The following is a 15,275-nucleotide window of genomic DNA, read 5'->3' on the forward strand; positions in this document are numbered from 1 at the left end:
CAAACCTTCTTCAATACAACAAAGCATTAATCACATTAGAGCTGTTTATAGTCTCCAATAAATAGCCTGAATTGTGTCTTTTTTGCAAGGCATGTCTACTTCCTTGTTATTTGTGTTGATTTTTGCGTTTGTCTTTCGTTAATTCCGAACATGATCGTGGCTCCTCGCAGCTTTATCAGAGTAAACACAGACGCATCTGTGCGGCAAATGGATGAAACTCATCCAGCGCAAGAGTTTAACGTCCCGCGTGCTAGTTTGATAGCAGCTAGGTGGCTAGGAAGTTGCCCTCTAGTGGCACTTCTGTGTTATTTCATGCTCTTGTCATGCTGTAGCTACATTCCTGCCTGCTAATTAATGTCATTAACATTTCTAAGGAATTGTTGGGGAGCAATATCCTTCTTGTAAGTAAACAAGAACTTGACAAGACTTTTTTTTACTTTTGTTAATGCATGTTCCTGATTATTATTATTATTATTAAATATATACTATTAGTATAATATATATATATATATGTTATAAATTATATTTATTATAATTACAATTAATTAATAATTTATATAAAGTTATGTAATAATAATTATTATTATTAATTATTTTAATTTATTATTATTATTATTATAAAATGTACATTTTTATTTAATATCTTGCCGCATCTGATCGTATTACAGAAATAAAATGGATTCCGAATGACATTCATGTTAATTTTAAAAGCAAAAATTCTTAAAAATAATTCCAAGCACTGGTGTGAGAGATTCATCTACAGTAGTAAACTCTTTATATTTCTCAGATGTATAGAAAAACACTAGTTATAAATGTAAACCCTGCCCTGCCTGACCCTAATTTATAGTAAGTGGGCGTGGTCTGATGACAAGTGGGCGGGGCTGTAATGACAGAGGCGGGGCAGCTGTTAATCACTGTATAAGGTGAAGGTAAGGTGAAGCTCATAATGCATTCTTTATGTGTTTTTCTCCATGTTTTATAGGGTTTCCCAGGAGACATTGGTGCACCAGGACCCAACGGCCCCCTGGGACCAAAGGTACGCATGTTCTCTAATTGAGATCACTCATGATACTGCCTCAATAGTAGACAGCGAGGCCCCTCACTAGAGCTCATTTGTTACTCTCACTCAGTATGTATCCGAGTCTTTGAATGAAAGACACGTTTTTCCCAGTGTTCCTCACTTCACCGAATCTGTGTGTGTGTGTGTGTGTGTCTGTGTGTGTGTCTGTGTCTGTGTGTCTGTGTCTGTGTGTGTGTTTAGGGTATTCAAGGAGCCCGGGGCCCCCAGGGACCACCAGGGCCAAAAGGAACAGAGGTAAAGAGTTCATCTCCATTCTTACACACCAGACAGTTAGTCTATCTATCTATCTGTCTGTCTGTCTGTCTGTCTGTCTGTCTGTCTGTCTGTCTATCTATCAGAGTGTGTATAGTGGTATAAAGTGAATGAAATATCCTCTGCAGTTGAGACAGTTCAGTGATGTTCTTCTGCTCTTCTTTCATCGCCTCGTTTCTTTTCGAGCTTGTGATGTGTACAGTGAAGGAATGTTATCTTGTCTACGGGCGATGTTCTGTGGGATCTGTTCACTGAATGTTTACTAAACCGCTTCCTTGTGTGTTTCTCCAGGGAGACGAAGGCCCCCCGGGTCCACCTGGAATGCCTGGTCCCACTGTAAGTGTCTTTCTTTTTTAAGATTCATGTTTGTTTGTTGATATTTTTTGTGAATGTATACAGGCAGAAGCATTTACAATTACACCTGTGTGTGTGTTTGTGTGTGTGTGTGTGTGTGTCTGTCTGTGTGTCTGTGTCTCTGTGTCTGTGTGTCTGTGTGTCTGTGTCTGTGTCTGTGTCTGTGTCTCTGTGTCTGTGTCTGTGTCTGTATCTGTGTGTCTGTGTCTGTCTGTCTGTGTGTCTGTGTGTCTGTCTGTGTCTGTGTGTCTGTGTCTCTGTGTCTGTGTGTGTGTCTGTGTCTGTGTGTCTGTGTCTGTGTGTCTGTGTCTGTGTCTGTGTGTCTGTGTCTGTATCTGTGTGTCTGTGTCTGTGTGTCTGTGTCTGTGTGTCTGTGTGTCTGTCTGTGTCTGTCTGTGTGTCTCTGTGTCTCTGTGTCTCTGTGTCTGTGTGTCTGTGTCTGTGTCTGTGTCTGTGTCTGTGTCTGTGTCTCTGTGTCTGTGTCTGTGTCTCTGTGTCTGTGTCTGTGTCTGTGTCTGTGTCTGTGTGTCTGTGTCTGTGTCTCTCTGTGTCTGTGTCTGTGGGTCTGTCTCTGTGTCTGTGTCTGTGGGTCTGTGTCTGTGTGTGTGTGTGTGTGTGTGTGTGTGTCTTTGTGTCTGTGTCTGTGTCTGTGTGTGTGTCTGTGTGTTTGTGTGTTCATCCACTACAGGGACGAATAGGTCGGAAGGGTTTCATTGGTGAACCAGGACCTGAAGGACTGAAGGTAAGTATCTCCTCACCAGCAGAAATTATCCCACCTGTCCATCATCCAAAATGCAAAAAACCCAAAGGCAGTCTTATGTTCAATATTTCCAATATTTCTGTGTAATTGTTCACATCACTCTCTGATTGGCCAGCATATCAACCATCCCTACAAATGTGAGATTTATCACAGATGATAAATTCATATTAGAGCTTGGTCTATAGTCATAGATTCTTGATGATGCATTTTGTTGATCTGGTTTTGATGTTCATTTATTTCTTTTTGTCTGTTCCCAGGGAGAAATTGGTGACCCAGGGAATCCTGGAAAACACGGCCCCCCTGTAAGTATCTATCTATCTATCTATCTATCTATCTATCTATCTATCTATCTATCTATCTATCTATCTATCTATCTATCTATCTATCTATCTATCTATCTGTCTATCTGTCTATCTGTCTGTCTGTCTGTCTGTCTGTCTATTTATCTATCTATCTATCTTTCCATCCTTCCATCCATCCATCCGTGTTTTTGTAAAAAAAAAAAAAAAATTGTTACACTGATTGAACTCGTAGTTATGTTTTTTGTTGAATTACTGGCAGTTTTCCGTTTCACAGTTGTGAAGTTTCATTGAGCAAACGTGTTTATTTTCCTGTTGTGTGTTTGTTTATTATCTTGTAAAACCAGAGACGTATTGTGAGGATCTAATGCTGTGTGAGAAAACAGAGGTTTAAAAAGAGCCTTTTAATGCGTTTCATGAGAACTTCCTCCCTCTCTTGAACTTCTTCAGAGAGATTTAGGACACACACAGCGATTGCCCTTGGAAAAACGTTTATCCCGTGGTTTCTCTCCATCTTCCGATGGGAAGACGAGACTGTGTTCGCGTCCATGTGAGGAGGATTTGCTTTAGATACGACACAGCAAACATGTGCGCTGTATTCTTGTGATGAGCTCAGTCATAATATTTGCATTCTGGTTTGTGTTCGTCTATAGTGTACGAGCTCACATGTGTGATGCATTAGAGATCAGCCACAGAAAATCTGTGCAGGGGCCCCGACGGCCCCACTTCAAGAACAGCAATCTGGAGAACACAAGGTCTTTAATGAATGCATGACATCACTTTCCAAATGAACAGGAAGAGATCAAGACAGAGGGGAAAGTGGTTTAAATCTGCAGATTAGTTGCTGAAGTTCTCAACCTCTTCAAGTCACACTAACTCTGACTTTTCAGCACAAAATCTTGCAGATTAAAAATTGAAAGTCATTATTGGTTCTTCAGAGCAGTATTTTAATCTCTGGGTTTTTCCGCTAGCAGGACGTTTGGCATTTTTTATTGCCTTTTTCCCCCATCACATATTTTAATAATCATCCTAAATTAGATATAATTTGAAAGCTTAAACACTCGTTTTTGGACATTGTGTTACTGTTTTTGGACATTGTGTTACTGTTTTTGGACATTGTGTTACCGTGGAAATGGTACATTTAAAACCTTTAGCAGGCTTTTCCTTCTATTGTGCAGTGTCAAGTGCCAAATTCTCTATAATATTTTATAATCAAAACTTTTGCTAATATTGACAACTATTACTGACACTCTATCCTCCAATTTGATACAGTTAAGTGCTTTGACACAATCTGTATTGTTAAAAGCACTATATATATAAAGGTGACTTGACTTAATTTAGAGAGGTCTGAAGCCTCAAGGTTCCATATTTGGTGGTTATTTATTGTAGTAGAACTAATATTGTGACAGAAATGTATATATTTGTTACAGGATGTGCATTAAAAAATCAATGGAGTTTGGGTGTCACCTGGTGGCTATTTTTGTTATAGCACCTTAACAAACTCACAGGAACCAAAATTTTCATATCAACTTCAAATTTGGAACATAATTTAATTAGACATATGGCGTTAATTTTATAGCAAATATAGGTTTCAACATTTTTTGTAAAATATTTATTTTATATAAAAATAAAAGTACACTACAATTTCTTTACAGTAAATTTAAACTTCTATAACATTTTTAATGGCTTTCTATTTTGTGGCATAATTGTTGCCTGTTTTTAAGTGTGATACAGACTGGAGTTGCTTTCATTTCTTGTAGCTTCATCTTCATCCAGTAGACGGCAGTGGAACATGGATTTCAGTTACCGTTAGGATTGATATAAAGCTAAAATCATTCAGCAAGCATTTTCTCTGAGGACTTACAGAAACAGAATTGTTTCGGTTGTAATTGAAAAGTAGCTGCTGGATGATGCAGATGATTTTATATGGCTTTTGACGTGTCTGGAGTGTTTTTAGCTGCAGAATATCCATCCTCTGAGGTTTGGATGACACATTTTGATGTAGTAACTGTTACAGCAGATGTATGTACTGCTGGCTGTCGCTTGGCTCTTCCAGGAAAATATGGAAAGCCTCGTCAATCCCGGCATGCACTTGGTGTCTCTCCCGAAGAACATCTGTGATGTCTGGCATGCTTTCAGAAAGCTCATTATTTTATTTCTTGATTCTCCAGAATCCCCTTACAGTTCATTCTTATGTAATCTGTCCGTTTTCTCGGTCTCGAATGTATAGAAATCTAAAAATGAATGTGGAATTTGTGAGATTACTGTGTTAAAATATAAGCTTTATATATATATATATATATACAATTAATCGCGATTAATCACATCCAAAATGAAAGTTTTTGTATACATAATATATGTGTGTGTATGTGTGTGTACTGTGTATATGTATTATGTATATATGAATACACACACATGCATGTATATATTTAAGAAAATTTTAAGATCTTAATTTTTTTTTTTTATTATAAAATTTAAGGAATGTTACGTTTATATATTAAATATATATGATATAATTTATATGAATATAAATATATACATGCAAATAAATGTAAATATTTTCAAAATATATGCTGTATGTGTGTGTATTTATATATACATATTAAATATACACAGTACATACACATATATTATGTAAACAAAACAAAAAATGAAAAGTGACAGTAAAGACATTTATAATGTTACTAAATATTTCAAATAAATGCTGCTCTTTTGAACGTTCTGTTAATCAAAAATCCTGGATTTGCACAGAAATATGAAGCAGAAAACATTATGTTCAACAGTAGAATGTGACTGAAGACTGGTGTAATGGCTGCTGAAAATTCAGCTTTGCATCACAAAAATCAATTATATTTTACAATATATTCAAATACAAAACAGTTGTTTTATATTGTAATACTATTTCACAATATTTTACTGTTTTACTTTATTTTTAGTCAAATAAATGCAGCCTTGGTGAGCAGAAGTGACGTCAAAAACAAACAAAAAAATGTACAGACCTCAAACTTTTAAGCTGCTATATTATTAATTTATCTTGAGCAATTTATTAACACTTTGCCTCCAAACCTTACAATAATGTTCTTTGTTTTTTGAAATTGAAAATGGGGAATGACCTGCATGAAACATTGACATGGAAAGTTTGTAGGAGCTTCAGTCAGACGAGCCAAAGATATCTGATGTAATGATTGTTCTGTGACAAATGAACTGTCAGAGGGACGTCGAATGCTTCGGAAAGTTCCCCAGGGCTGATGGTGCATGCTGGGAATCGTCCCAAAAATGTACTTGTACTGTACCAACTTACATGGAAGTGATGGAAAATCCTGTACAGGAGTGTGACGTTCCACGTCTGTGATGATTTATGAGTGCTGGGAGTGTAAATGCACATTGAGTTCATTGTGTTTAGTGCGGCGCTGGAAACAGAGCTTTATTTAATCCACACTGTCATAATGCATTGATTTGTTATCAACAAGATGGATGTGAGTAGTTTAGCATGTTAGTAAATGTCCCGCTGTGGAATCATTACAGATTATTATAGTCAGTGTGTGAAGATGCAGGACAGTCTTAAAGAGACAGTTCACCCCAAAATGAGAATTCAGTCATCATTTACTCACCCTCATGTATTACTTACTTTCTACCATTCAATTCATTTAAACTATCACTTTCCAAAAATACCATAAAAGCATCCTAACATTCATGTTATATTATAATTATATCATATTATATTATATTCTCCCCAAGGTTGCATTTATTTAATCAAAAATACAGTAAAAATTGTGAACTATTATTACAATTTAAAATATTTATTTCTATATTATGTATTATCATTATTCCAGTCTTCAGTGTCACATGATCTTCAGAAATCATTCTAATGTACTGATTTGCTGCTCAAGAAACATTTCTGATTATTATCAATACTGAAAACAATCGTGCTGCCGAGTATTTTTGTTGAAACAGGATTCACAGATAAATAGAAAGTTAAAAAAACTGCATTTATTTGAAATAAAAATCCTTTGTAACATTATTAATGACTTTACTGTCACTGTTGATAAATTTAATGCGTCCTTGATGAATACAAGTAGTAATTACTTTTAGTAAAAAATATTTTTCTGACCTTAAACTTCTAAACTGTTATAAATATTATAGTATAGTATTCAAATATTCACACACACATGCATTTATTCTTGTAAAGCAATTATTCAGTTCCTGTCAGAATGCTTTCCAAAATCTGACATGAGGAATGCAGGTGTGTGTGTGTGTGTGTGTGTGTGTGGTGTGTGTGAGTGAGTGTGTGTGTGTGTGTGTGTGTGTGTGTGTGTGTCTGTGTGTGTGTGTATAACCAGCTCTTATTCTCTGTGTTGTTCTCTGTGTTGTTCAGGGTCCGGTGGGACTGATTGGAATAACCGGAGTGATTGGACAACCTGGAGAAAAGGTAAAACCGAGACAGAGTCTGTATGTTAAACCACACAAGCGTCATGATCCAAATTTATTCGGTTACATGATTCTGCTAGAAAATCTCTTTATTAAACATGACAGTGTACAGTGAAACCTGATTTTAGATTGAAATAGATCTGAAAATGTAATCATGTTTGTGTTTTTAACTATTTTTCAGGGTGATCGAGGTCCTCCTGGTCCTTTGGGTCCTCCAGGAGAGAAAGGTTCAACAGTAAGAACTTATTTCACATTACCAAATGTGACATTAAAATGCATTACACTGCAAAAAACGATATTCTTACTCATTATTTTTTGTCTTGTTTTCCAGTAAAAACATCTAAAGATTCTTAAATCAAGATACATTTACTTGAGAAGCCAAATGACATGAGAATTTGTCTCATTTTCAAAAAAAAAAAAAAAAGATTTTAATAAAGTGTTTATGCTTAAAACAAGAAACATTCTTAATTCATTCTTAAATCTTTGAATTCTGAATAACATTATTATACATAAAAATTATTTTATTTTATTAAAAGTATTCTGAATTCTAATAAGACATCATTTTACACAAGTATATACATTATGAGAGTGTTTAGATATTTGTACTGAAAAACAAGGCAAAAATAATGAGGAAGAACATAATTAATAATGATAAATTATACTGGGCCTCTTTCATGAAACACCAGCAGAACTATTTGTTTCTTGATGCAAAACGTGTGTAAATCACTTGTGAACACATGTAGAACAGATTTCAGAATCAGAATGAATGAGCTTTATTGGCCAGGTATGTTTACACATATAAGGAATTTGTTTTAGTGACAGAAGCTCCACAGAGCAACAGAGAGACAGCAACAGGACACAGATAATAAAATAATAATATACAAATAGAATGTACAAAGCAGCAAAAACACAATATATAATATAGACAACTATGTATGTACAGGTCAAGTATGTGCAAATTAGAAATGAGAAAATAAAATTAGTGAGTGTGGTGAATGGATAGTGTATTATAGTTGTGTGCTCCACGTTTATTGTTGAGTGTTCATGAGCTGGATTGCCTGAGGGAAGAAACTGTTCTTGTGTCTGGTCGTTCAAAGAGGGAGTGTGCTGGATGTGAGGGGTCCAGAGTGATTTTACCAGCCCTTTTGCTCACTCTGGATGAGTACAGTTCTTGGAGAGTGGGGAGGGTTGTACCAATGATTTATACAGAAAAAATTTGTGCATAAATCATTTATAAAACTGAGTTAGTCCAATCTGAATCTGTTCACTAGTTAGTTGGGTTGATGGTGTTAACCGTGTGTCTGTTTAAGGGGTATCCGGGTCTTCCAGGAGGTCCTGGGGATTTTGGCCCACAAGGTCCACCAGTAAGTTAACCCACGATCCTCTGCGGTTTGAGATGCAGATTTTGTTTTAAAAGATTGAGGTTGAGAGTAACTTTCCACTTGAAATTTTACTCTTTTTCTGTCTGTCTCTTTTTCTCAAGGGTCCACAAGGGCCAAGAGGAGGAGCAGGTGTTTCCGGGACGAAAGGACGAAGGGTAAGATTTTTAGTTGTTGTTGTTGTTTATATAATGATGTCAATGTGGCTAGAACAAAGCAAACTGGAATCTGAACTGGAGAAGAGAGATTCGATTGGTGGAAATTTGGCTTATAAGCTCATTTGTGTGATTGTTGCCAAGAAATAAACAGGTATTTCAACTTTTATAGATTTATAAGACACAGACAAACTTATAATTTAATATAATTTATTTTTTTAATATAAAGAAAAATAAGCATTTTCTTTTAAAGACCATTACTATTTTGTTGCTTTGTGGCTGTATTTTAATAACAATTCATTATTGAAAATAACGTCACAGTGCAAAAAAAATCTTAGTGATCCTAAAAATGCTTAAGGCTATAAGCATTCAGCTCTTTATGTGTTCAGTGGCTAGAAGTTTGTTTGTTTTTTGTTTAGTTTTTTTGAGTGAATGGTGTTTCTAGATAAACCACTGGGACCTCTAGTGGTCAAAACTAATATGTCGTCTGTATGTAACACAATTACCACGGATGGTCTTTATCTCACACTTATCTGAGAGGCTTCATCTGAATCCAACATATAAATACATATATATTTAATTTTATTAGCATTTTTATACTGATATACACTTGATATTTTGAATTAGATTTTATTTTTAATTTTTAATTTTTGTTGAAATTTTGGTAATTATATTTTTGCTTTTGTAAAGTTGTAAATGAGACAAAGGTCATTGGAGTACATTTTACAAAAAAATATATACCATTTCAGTTTATCTACCTCAAAATCTCACATTTAATTAAATGTGATACTTGGTGTGACTACAATTTTTTTCAGTGTATGTAGTTTTTGTTTAGATTTTAGTTTATTAATTATTTTCATGCTTAAACTAAATGAAAATGAGAATAGTTGAAATATAATGTATATATTTTTAAATGTTTTATTTTATTTCCAGTAATGAAGATGTTTTAGTTAATGATAGTAACCATGATGCTATAGAATGATTGATGAGAATATACAGATTTCTATATATATTATATAGATATATATATTTCTATATTTTTATTTATATTATTTGTATTTTTTTATTTACTTTTTTCTGAATAAAGCTGGCAGAATAACATTTAAAGTGTTTAATGTATGTAATAAAAAGTAACTGTCTTAAAAGTACAGAAGCAGAAACAGCTGGTTTAATTAATAGCAGGTCACCGTGAGGGTAAATGTTTAAGAAAACTCAATTACTTGCAGGAGAGCTTGACTAACATAATAAATGACAAAGAGAAAGAGCATGTTTGACGTGAGTCCTAATGACACAGGATGAAGTCTGTCAGGAGCCACAGAAGCTGATGAAAAGATGTTTGAGGTTCACGACAAACTCGGCAATTAAGAGAGCGTTCCCCTCCGTTCTGTTTATATAAAACAGTGCAGATCTGATTTTAATGATGGTGAGAACGGGCCACTTCAAACCCCCTTGTGAAAACAAGACAGACAGATCGCTTACACATCCTGAACAGAGCGTCGAGAGTCTCCGTTCATGAACCCAAAGTCAACAGACGAGACTCTCTGGCTCTGTGCTTCTGCTCCAAAACCTAGTGCGCATCTGCATAGACAGCTTTTAAAGGGGTCATATGACATTGCTAAAAAGAACATTATTTGGTGTAATGCAGTGTGTTTATGTGGTTTAAGGTTCAAAAAACACATTTTCCACATACTGTACATTATTGTTGCTCCTCTATGCTCCCCCTTTCTGAAACACGTTGATTTTTACAAAGCTCATCGTTCTTAGAAGCGAGGTGTGCTCTGATTGGCCAGCTATCCTGTGCCTTGTGATTGGCTGAATACCTCAAGCGTGAGACGGAAATGTTACACCACTTACCGTATTGTGATGCCGTGTCCCGGCATGACGAGACTAAAACAATAAAACCCATTATAAACGAGGCATTTGTTGCATCCAGTGGGGAGATAATTACTGATTATAATGACTTATACTGTCTTTTTACAAAACATTATCATGTCTGCATTTGTGATCAGAGAAATGACAAACAAGCACTACTCTACATTGCTGAAAACTCGCGTTTGAATCGTCAGTAGCAAATTCTTTAAATATAAAAACATACTTACAGGCTGTGAGTCAGAAGCACCAGACTGTCCTTGCAAAGTTGGAATTGCCCCACTTTATAGAAACAGCCTTTGTGCAGGCCGGCTACTCTTCCAGGTTCAGGAAATAGTCTTCTGTAAAATGCGCTGCACACACTCTAATATTGTCAAATGTCACAAAGGGACCCAGAAGCAAAGGCAAGTCAAACAGAGAATTTATAGTCCACAAAACGAACTCAAGCAGTCTGTTGTTCGCTAGCTGCATCAGGCATATGCAAAACTGGAAGATCATACAGGAGCATAAACTGGAACATAGAAGCAGACTTGACTTGAACGAGAGGAAGTGCGATCCCGGTCGGAGCGGCGAGCGGCAACTTCCACTGAAGGTTGTACAGTCCGGAGGGCTGTGCCCGGAGGTAATGAACCACTGGCCGCAGGCAACTGGGCAGAGAACAGGTCAGACACTTGACAGGACTCGACTTGACCAAACAGGTCAGGACCGTACTTGATCGAACACAACAGAGTAGCGGTAGTCCATAGAAAGAGAGCAGGCAGAATGGCTGCGTAGCACAATAATCTGACAAAGTCGTCTAGAAACACACAGAGAGAAATAGAGGAACAGATCAGCGTCAAAAGGAAACAGGTGCCGTCCCAATCAGCGCGAGCGCTCAGCTGGGTCTAGGAGGCAGAGCAAGAAATAGAAAGGAAAAGAAAACTGGAATCAAACCCGGCTCATGACAAATATTTGGGTTGAACTGTTCTGGAACAGTGTTGTAAATACAACTGAACCACTGATTTCTAGTTGTGTCCTCTTTTGGAAGCCCAAACAAAGTAGTTTCGCTTTCACAACGAAACACAGCGTCTCCAGGACATGGCGCCGGCGGCAGCAACAATACTACAGCTACAATACTACAACAATACATATTTTTATTATATAAAAATAATGCCTTCTTTCACTGCGTATACATTTGGGCGGTGTTATGCAAATCTTCCCACACAGTGACATTGACATGGGGGCGTGATTAAATGAGCCGTTTTAGGAGGGCATGGACAAGTCTTAACTTTTATAAAGAATATCTCTTTGGGTTTGATACTTTAGTCTTTGCAACTACAGGGATATTATTTATGCATATATGCATTATATATGCATCAACAGCTTGTAACACTCCAAAGAGAAAGGAAAACTTGAAATCGCATCATATGAACCCTTTAACACATTATAAGCATGTTTCAAATGCAGTGGCTATTCAATACATTATAGTGCCTTTTAAGATCCCTTATTCTGAAGAAATACAAAGGCAATTTATTTGAGAATGCACTGCAACAAGCTCAGTCCAGGATTGTGGACAAAATAAAATAATTTTGTCATAAAAACCGCTTTTATAATCCCATATATAATTAATTTAGTACTGAAAATAATAGATTGAATTGAATTGTTTAATGATATGTGATATTTGTATTTTTTGCTGTTATTTATATGCTATTGTAGGTATATTAGTTTTCATTTTCATTTTAGTGTAATATTTAGTAGTTTTGTTAGGTACTTTAATCATTTTATTAGTTTTTGTTATTAATATTTATAATTAGCTTTATTTTTGTTTTATAAATTTTAGATATGTTTTAGTAATTTTTATTGGTTTTTCAATATTTTTAGGTTTAATTTATTTGTATTTTAAGTTGAATTTCAGTAATTATAGTTGAAGTTTTAGTAATGTTTCTTTGTGCTTTTGTCATTTTTTATTATGTTTCTTTAAATATTTCTATTTAGCTTTATTTTATTACATTTGAGTAATATGGAGTAATATTTGAGTTCGTTGCTGTAAGTTTTGATGTTACACTTTAAGTTTTCTAATATATTTAGTAATTTTCAAAACTTAGATGCCAATGCAACAGTTTAAGTTACTGTACATTTTGATGATATGAGTTTATAATTTAATTTATATTTTATATTTTTTAAATTTATTTTACTTTGTCAATTAATGAAAATAATTTTTAATAGTTTTAGTTTTAGTTCACAATAACAACACTAAATTATACATATCACATATTAGTAACATCCTATCACCAAACTAATATAATCAATAGTGAGTTCCGTCTCTCGTGAGCTTAAGTGGTCTATATAGTGTGTTCACTAATGAGGTTGCCTGTTGGTTATGCTTACTGTATATAGACAGTAGACAACAGACAGCGAAGCAATGCACTAGTTTCTGTAACAGATTCTCTCTGCTTTGGTTTTGTTTGGCTTGTCTTTGATTCCCCGTGTGTTTGGTCTGGCGTGAGGCGTCTCCGCTCTGTTGGCTCATTGATCAACCAGCTGGACTGTTTATAACGATGAACTTGATGTAATAAATCTAATAGATTTTGGACTGTTTGGCTTTTCATAATGTGTTGTTTCATACTAGAAGAAAGAAAACATCCAAAATACACGCTAAGGTTTATTTTATGACACGTTATCCATGTTTGTGTTTGTAAATTTCAATTACAATATATATCTTTAAAAGTTTTTTCCTCCACTTCAGCAGCACTTACATTCACCAAACTTAGCAGTTTTATTTCTATTTATATTCTGAAGGTTTGTACTGAGGGGTTTGTTCATATATCATTCACACTGATTTATACAATATTTTATCCCTTAAAACATGGTGATTTTTTTCCCTATGTTATCTTTTATTTTTACTTTCATTCTTTTTTGCAGAATTTCATTGGTTTTAGTGAAAACAGAATCCTCTTTTAGACTAGTGGAAAGAAAATATCCAAAATACACATTAAAGTTTTTTATTTTATTGTGTTTTATCTATTTGCATCTGTAGTTTTCAATTAAAATGCATATCTTTAAAAGTTTTTTCTCCACTTCGGCAGCACTTACAAACACCAAACTTAGCAGTTTTATTCCTCTCTATATTCTGAAGGTTTTTGCTGAGGGGTTTGTTCATATAGTATTCACCTGAGTTTATACAACTGTTTATTACTAAAAACATGGTGAAATATATTTTTCTGGTTGTTGACAGTATTTTTCTGATTTATGGAGTGATAAAAAAAGAGATCCAAAATCCCCTCTACAAAAATGTTTAACTCTTATACACTATATTGCCAAAAGTATTGGCACCCCGTTCTAATGAACATGTTTGACTACTTTAGTAATTTCTAGGAGTACAAATCTTAATGTTAAAGCATATAATGATATTCTAGGGAATTGTGTGCTTCTAATTTTATAGCAACAGTTTGGACAGAACACTTTTCTATTCTAACATGACAGTGCCTCTGTGTATAAGACACGGTTCAAAAAGACATGATTGATTGAGTCAGTGTGGAAGAACTTGACTGGTCTGCAGAAAGACAAGTCTTGATCCCAGCTGAACACCTCTGGTGTGACTTTATACAAGTCATTGGTGTTTGGTGATGAGGTTTTGGCTCAAGGTCTGCATTTAAAGTCTTATACACAGAGGCAATGCTTTTGGCAATATAGTGTATGTCAACAAAATCAAACAAGAATTTTGAATCTGGCTTTATGCGATGTTCAGATTTATCTTCTGGAATTTTATGTAATTTAGTGCATATTCAACTAGATAATACATCATTTGCACATTTAAACACATTCTAATACACTTTTGTTGATATTTTGTTGTATGATGATATATATTTGTTAAATTTTTTTACCCTGTTCACCGATAGTTTTTTTCTTTTAGGGCCCGAGGGGACCTGACGGCCCTCCAGGAGAGCTGGGCCCTGAGGGCGTAAAGGTACCAGATCCTCTACAGATCCAAAACATATACACACATAGAGAATTATATAGCTATGCAAAAGTTAAAATCTTTTGTTCTGGGAAAACTTTGTGATGACATTTATGTCTCTTTCTCTGTCGCACACCAACTTCCTGTTCCAATAGGAAATATAACACAGGATAGAAAACTTTCCACCACTACAAAACCCAAAACAATTGCATTGTGATTTGCATTACAAAGCTATGAACAGACACACGTCACACATGCTTGACAGCTCGACCGCTTTTGCTTTGCAGGGTGAAAAGGGATCGCCAGGGAAGAATGGAGCTCCAGGATTCATCGTAAGTAACTCTGAACACTTGAAAATCAATTCAAAATGTAAAATTTAGATTATATTTTCCCTAGAAGCTAGAAGAATCTGACAAAATCTTAATGTGGGACATTTTCGTATGGAAAAACAGCTTCATCTCACATAATGTAGATTTCAACCGCAGACAGTTTTGAGCTCATTTTGGTTCAGAGGAGATCAGTAAGCTTCAGTTGAACTCTTTCATGTGTGTTTGTGTTTGTTTTTAGGGTAAAGCTGGAACTCCAGGGAAGAGAGGAGCAGCAGGAGCGCCTGTAAGTCTTATTCTAACAATTGTGGTGCAACCTTCTTTATTTAAAAACACTTCAAATTATAATATACTTTATTTTAAGTAAAATATTATATCCGAAATACTAATATTTTGTTTAAATCAATACTATTACTTTCTTTTAATACTCAAAAG

The 15,275-nt window shown here is 35.1% G+C and overlaps 1 protein-coding gene across 1 annotated transcript in view; it reads left to right on the plus strand.

Annotated features, from left to right (window-relative positions):
- col24a1 (collagen type XXIV alpha 1 chain) overlaps positions 1–15,275 on the plus strand; it is a gene marked incomplete at its 5' end in the record, with an annotated part of 101,198 nt that overhangs the window by 53,283 nt on the left and 32,640 nt on the right. The window contains 12 exons of the mRNA XM_079400418.1: positions 983–1,036; positions 1,262–1,315; positions 1,625–1,669; positions 2,376–2,429; positions 2,705–2,749; positions 7,122–7,175; positions 7,356–7,409; positions 8,485–8,538; positions 8,658–8,711; positions 14,470–14,523; positions 14,802–14,846; positions 15,082–15,126. Coding sequence (XP_079256544.1) covers positions 983–1,036; positions 1,262–1,315; positions 1,625–1,669; positions 2,376–2,429; positions 2,705–2,749; positions 7,122–7,175; positions 7,356–7,409; positions 8,485–8,538; positions 8,658–8,711; positions 14,470–14,523; positions 14,802–14,846; positions 15,082–15,126 — 612 coding nt within the window. The remainder of the gene's footprint in view (positions 1–982; positions 1,037–1,261; positions 1,316–1,624; positions 1,670–2,375; positions 2,430–2,704; positions 2,750–7,121; positions 7,176–7,355; positions 7,410–8,484; positions 8,539–8,657; positions 8,712–14,469; positions 14,524–14,801; positions 14,847–15,081; positions 15,127–15,275) is intronic.

Source organism: Barbus barbus (assembly GCF_936440315.1).
Source record: "Barbus barbus genome assembly, chromosome: 40".
Classification (NCBI taxonomy): Eukaryota; Metazoa; Chordata; class Actinopteri; order Cypriniformes; family Cyprinidae; genus Barbus; species Barbus barbus.